Consider the following 6,454-nt stretch of genomic DNA (forward strand, 5'->3'; position numbering starts at 1 on the left):
CTCAAGTCAGATCTCCGACGAAAGCAACAAGCAAGTAAAGAAACAAAAGTGACAACGTAACTGTAACTACAGTAATATGAGCATACCTCCGTCGAAACTTGGGGTCCTTTATATAGGACTCTTAGAGGTGCGCGTGCACGCTCCTCGAGGTGTGCACACATCTCAAAGCCTTCCTTGATAGGACGTGTCAGAAAAGTGTACCTGACACCATACCTTAATAGGCCGAGCATACCCTGACAAGACAGTGGAAGCTTTTGTCGTACGATTCTTTGTCTGATCATGCCGCCGTCCATGCTGTCTGTCTACGGTACGGGTCTTGAGGAGGATATCAGTTGATCCTGCCTTTGTCTGCTAGTGGGCCGAGTGGGTGGACCGCTCGGCTACTTCCACTGTCTAGGCTTGCTGGGTTGTGTTTCCGTTTTGTTGGCTGTGATCTGATCTTTGGCCGATCGAGAGATCCGCCTGGCACATGTCCCGCCGGTCGGCGACTGCCTTGGTGATACTGGGCCTTTGAGCGTCGGAAGCTAGGTGCGAGACCGAGCTGTAGTAACGTCGGACCAACCATTCCTTAGTCCGATTGGCTGATGGGGTTGCCTGATTGGACGCTAGCCTGGGGGTGTTGACCGCCTTAATTTTGACCTTCCACATGGCATTGACCTTCCACGTGGCATTGACGCCCCGTGGCCGACCTTATCACCGGATCAATATCCTTAAGCTTCTACATGTAACTCAAGCTTCTAGAAAAGTGTCCAACTCTCCATGATTAATTCTTATCTGAATTAGAGGAACAAATGAAGTTGTAGGTTTGCAAACTTGTAGAAGTTTCAAGTATATGTAAATAGATTCCTTCTCAAGGGCCTACAGATTATAGCTTGCTTAATCATCCTCATTGATCCCAAATATTAAATCAGGAGTGTGCGTCAAGTGCCTAATTTACTACTCCAGATATGATGACAATCTATGCACAAACAAACTTGAGAACTTAAAATTCTGAATTCTATATAGCCACTTACATGGTGCTCTAGAAAGTGTGTTTGACACAATTAATTTAGGTTCATTGAAAACAAACCAACAAATAAAAAAAAGGAAAAAGAATACAATAAAAAGGGATTCCCGGTCCCCTAACCCTCAGCACAAGCAATCTCAAAGCCATGGCTGGCTAAATGCAAGAAAATAACAATTCATTAGTTTATTGAGAACAGAGGGCTAACGGCTTCCTCATCCACGGCATGTTGTGAACGTCATGAGCAAGCAGGAAAACAGCTGTGGCTGAGCTTAAAAACGTCAGTGACCAAACTCTAATGGTGCCTTTTTTTTGACCTGGCCATGGCCAACTTGATCATAGATTATCTACTATATCTTCTACCATGTTTAAAAAAATATATACTTCAATCAACCAGCATGATGTAGCGATGATTTAGATATGATCAAGGCAGTCCTTTGCAATGGGATTTGTTTGGTAGTTGCATATTTTAGGATGAGGGAAAGAAAATAATTTGAGGAGGATAAATGTGCACATAATTTGAGATCAGTCATGTTTCAAATGTTGCTGAATTCCATAACAACGAAGCTTACACCTCATTCCAAATTTAAAATGAGAGAATCGAACTTTTGTATTACAAAGGATTCAAATGCTCTGAGAAGTAATTAATGTTCAAATTATTAGACATTATACAAGCCACGCATGATGTTGAGAGAGAATCTAAAAACAGATGGGCCCCATGCCACGCCAGCTGACCATGAATATTAGATCCTCATTCTCAATAGGTCGACAATTAATCAGTCTATTAGTTGAAGCTAATTATTAGGCGTGTCGATTACTCTTTAATTTCTAGCGATCTGCATCACCAAAGTTTAATAATTCCACTATGACGATGAAAGTTCAAGGAGACATCCAAAAAGAGATTCTTTTTTCATTCCGTGATGCAAGTGCTTTATCAATTAGCTTGCAACTTCGCAGTTTTTGTTGTTGTTGTTGTTGTTATTTATCAACATCGCAATGAAGTAATCAATTCAAATATGAATAACATCTCATTTTATTCAATGCCAAACAAAGGACAAGCATTTTACAGGAAACAGAGAGATCTGAAAGAGATTGATGGAGATATATAACATTCTCATAAGCACCAAATCGAACGCTTCCTTTTCTGATTAATTCGTGGGTGCTGGAAAAATATAGAACCATATGATATCCATTCGGTTCATAGTACCGCTTGGAATATTTTCCTGAAAGCGTCTATAATTTTTATAGACAAAGATGAAAAAGATCAAGCAGTCACTGCTCCACTAGTGTCGTCATTATTGGCTGAGGATTTGGCGAGGCACTTCTCTTTCCGTTCATCTAAATTGATGTGTTGCTGACGGCACTCGAGGCTGCAAAACGCGATCTCACCCCTGCAATTTTAATATATATATATATATATAAAGATTAGTATTAAAATACTTTTTTAAACTTTTAATTTCAATCTGCAAAATACTCTCTTTCAGCTAAATGGAATTAGAACTAAAGAGATTGCCCGGCCTCATAGTAAATTAGATTATTTAGAAAGATTTAAACAGCAAAATACAAGCTTTCAAGCGATTTTAACATTAATATTAAAGGGCAATTTGTTCAAAGCTGTTAAATGGACATTTTGAAAAAAAAAAAAATTAAGGTGAACAACCTAAAAGAGAAGAAACCCACGAAAAGAAGTGCAAGGATAACTAGATCTGATGATAAACCCTAAAAAGACGATCTTTGAAACAGAAATCGCAGAGTAAACTAAAAAGATGGGATTTTTGGAAGGCGGTGTGGAGAGAGGAAGTACCTATACATGTAAGCATCCCGTCCGGGCCCGAGGCTTCGATTGCAGAGTCCGCAGGCCCTCAAGAAGGGCGCCGTCCCAGGAAGTAAAGAGAAATCCCCGGCGCCTCCTAGTCGCCGGCGGGGCGAGGGCATGGATCCCGCGTACCAGGAGGGTGGTCTCTGCGCCATCTCCGCCGCACCCCACTGCAGATCAAGGGGTTGGTCTGCGATCGGTCCGTCCTGAACCAGAGGCTGGGGGACCTCGACGTCGAAGAGGACGCGGGCGGGGAACTCAATCGAGCTGGTAGTGCGCTTCATCGGTGAACTGGACCGCTTCCCGAGCAACATCCTTGTCTGTGGAAGATGAGGCAGAGAAGCGCTTGGAAAGCGTGCGGAAGGGGAGGGGGAGGTTTTGGTAACCAATGCATTGTCTAGAGAGGAGGGAGATAAAAAGAGAGAGGCGAGTCGATCTGGACCGTTCAAAGTTCCTATGTCCTAATAAAATTACCAAACCGTTAGATGGCGTTTAGAAAATGGAGATAAACTTCAGGGGAACGTTTAAAACTTACCCTTTTTTTTTTTAAAAATTTTTTTTATCGAATTATGCAGCTAAGTTTCCTAATTGTCTTATTTCACACCGGTCAACTACTTAATTAGAGAGCACTTCACTGATGTATTTTTTTAAATAAATCTATTCATATAATAAAAAATTATGTTTCTATTAAATTAATATTTAAAAATATAGATATTAGAAGAATTAGATAAATATATATGATATAATTTTATGTAATTCTAAATTTTATATTCATTAATCGATTTTGAAAGAAAAAATTAAATTTATATTAAAAAATATTACTTTCAATATATTATGTCAATTTGATATTTGAAAATATGAATATAATCAGGAGAATTAAACGAACATATAGAATCAAAGTTGATGTAATTCTGAATTTTCTAGATTCATCAATCGATAATCGATACGAAAATCGATCAAAATCGGTTGATGGACCTAGAGAGCTCAGAATAATATTGAAACTAGATTATATATATATATTTATTTTTTTAATTATATTTATATTTTCAAATATCAATTTGACTTAATATATTTAGATAAATAATTTTTTTAATATAAATAGATTCTAAAAAAATTATTTATTTTAAAAAATTACACTCCACTGTTATACCGATATGAATGAGAGAGGTAAAATAAATAAATATAAGGTACATAATTTGGTTATTTTAAAAATTAAATACGTCATTTAGATATTTAGGAAACCAGGTCGTTCAATTATAAAAAAGTGTTTATTTTATTATTTGGACTTCTCTAATTTAAGCACCCGTTTAGCAATTGAATTATTGGAAACCAGGGTTCGTTTTATCATTTTCTTAAAAATGTTGAAACTAAAATGATTTTGTCCAATGTTTTCCCAAGTTGAATTACTTGTTTTGATATTCCTTAAAATAAGTCATTTTATTGATATCCGGACATTTAGCAAATTTTACATTTAACCATAGGCTAATTTCGAGAGAATAATTATATATATATATATATATATATATATATATATATATATATATATATATATATATACTCACGATTCGCCACTGTAAAATAATATATTTGACTCTTTTTCTCAATATATTATATAGTTTGGTATAGAGATTATAATCTTGGGATGGTTGATGAAATAGTTAAATAAAATATATTACTAAATTGATAGTGTATAATATAAATTAAATAAACTTCAATACTAACAACTTCAACTTATTACATCAATAAAAATATCAATAATTTTATAAAAAATATTTTAAATTTATCTAAATTTTGTAACAATTTTACTTTATTAAACACATTAAAAATGCAACCTTTTATAAATTTTACAATTTATTCAAATATATTAAAAAAATGTAACATCCTGTAAACATTATAATTTTAAACTATTTATAAAATGTTTTAAAAAAATAAGTTTTTATTTATTAGATTAATATTTTAATCAAGTTGAGCTTGAAAAAAAAATTAATAAATAAAATTTAAATGCAAGTCAATTGCAAATATATATCATTAAGAAGCTACAAATCTAAAGATAGGTCTCAAATAGCTAGAAGCTTACAAAGATGAATCTCAATTAGAAGCTTACAATTGTTTGGCATGTAATTTTCCTTTTTTCAAAAATATTAGAAGGTGACGTGGCCAAGATTCTCACCTATTGATTCGTGACAAGGTTGTTTAGACGTCTCCTAAGGATTTGTGACAAGTGGAGAAGGTGGTTTAGATCTCTCCGAATGATTTGTGACAAGTGGAGGTGGCACGAGTTGGAAGTTAGCAAGAAGAGGACAAGAATCCGAGAAGGATTTGAATCAGTTATGTCAACGGGACAAATTAAAAAGCATCTGGTACAATAATTCACATGTTTTTGTTCCTCCAAAACTATAAATAATGAGATTTAATTAAGAGGATCCCATAAATTTAAAATGTGATGCATTTCTCCCAAGCAGTGAGACTTCGCATTTCCTAAATTTACTTGGTGGATAAAATGCGAGGCCGGGTTCAATGATAAAAACTTAGCTAGATGGCTAGTGATAGATGCTAATGGATTGATAGGTGGCTAGGTGATACACTACCGAAACATTGTTGTTTAGTGGGTGGGGAACACAAAAGAAAGGTGCACAATGCTGAAGTGATTATGGTTAATCTTAAAGTATCTGTGACGACCGAACCTACTGAAGTAGCAGACTGTTACAATCTAAGAGATAAGACTGGTAGATCACAAGATTAATTCAAGCTGGAATTTCTGATAATTTTCTTTGCAACTTTACTGCGACTACTATTTTTGGGTCAAATAAACAACAGAAAAATATAGAAAACAACTTGTTGAAAGTTACAAATGAAGTCATCATTATTTTTGCTCCAAGGTTCGCTCTCAATTTGCAGATTGATGAAAGAAAAATACAATCATAGAGGTTTCCAGTGTGCTATTTGAGCATAAATGGCACCAAGAATTTACAAACACACATTGTCAGCAATTAGAATGGTGATTTATCTAATGATCCTACTTATCAGTCTAAGCAACTTTGTGTATGATGTAGAACATCAACTTTTTGTATGATGTAGAACATTAGCTACTTGAAAATCAGTTGGATAACTTTCAATGATGCTGAATCATTTGCAGGGTCACAAGAGTTATGTCAGACATAATGTTTTTATCTATGAAAGCTACATGTATGATTGAGTTTGTTAAGACTCCCTTGTGTTAGTTAATATTGATATCTTCAATCCTTACAAAGAATTAATATCCCTACATTCCGCATTCCACTTAGTATAACAGAAAGATTGATCTGTTTTTTTTTTCTTTTTATTTATATATGAAATGTTCTTCATGAAATTACAGGACCATTTTCTCTTCTTTAAGATTTTTTTCTTTGGACCCCTCTTCAGATCAAGGGAAAATCCGAAACAGCAAGAACTAATCCTCTGGCCATAGCTATCAATGGGAACCCCATAAATGTGTACTATGCAATCACATTTATATTTAATGACCTGATCAACTTTCATGTTGATTCTTATTCCTTCGCTGAAGCACAATAAAGTTCCCTCTAAGAAAAATCTTGAGATGAATCGGTTAGCAAACACTACTCAAATATATAGAACAATATATAAGTCCATTGATA

The 6,454-nt window shown here is 34.9% G+C and overlaps 1 protein-coding gene across 1 annotated transcript; it reads right to left on the reverse strand.

Moving 5' to 3' along the window:
- Positions 1-2,020: 2,020 nt before the first annotated feature.
- LOC121999886 (FCS-Like Zinc finger 6-like) lies at positions 2,021-3,217 on the reverse strand. Its single transcript, XM_042554517.1, has 2 exons — positions 2,808-3,217; positions 2,021-2,394 (listed from the first exon to the last, which is right to left on the reverse strand). Exons 1-2 carry the CDS (start codon positions 3,131-3,133, stop codon positions 2,268-2,270), a joined length of 453 nt encoding a protein of 150 aa, XP_042410451.1. The 5' UTR covers positions 3,134-3,217; the 3' UTR covers positions 2,021-2,267.
- Between the last annotated feature and the right edge of the window lie 3,237 nt (positions 3,218-6,454).

This window comes from Zingiber officinale, chromosome 7A (genome assembly GCF_018446385.1).
Source record: "Zingiber officinale cultivar Zhangliang chromosome 7A, Zo_v1.1, whole genome shotgun sequence".
In the NCBI taxonomy this organism is placed as follows: Eukaryota; Viridiplantae; Streptophyta; class Magnoliopsida; order Zingiberales; family Zingiberaceae; genus Zingiber; species Zingiber officinale.

Coding starts and splice junctions, on each gene's coding strand:
- LOC121999886 (XM_042554517.1), bottom strand. CDS start 3,133: ATGTTGCTCGGGAAGCGGTCCAGTTCACCGATGAAGCGCACTACCAGC. Junction 2,395..2,807: donor CGGGATGCTTACATGTATAG/GTACTTCCTCTC, acceptor TTAAAATTGCAG/GGGTGAGATCGCGTTTTGCA.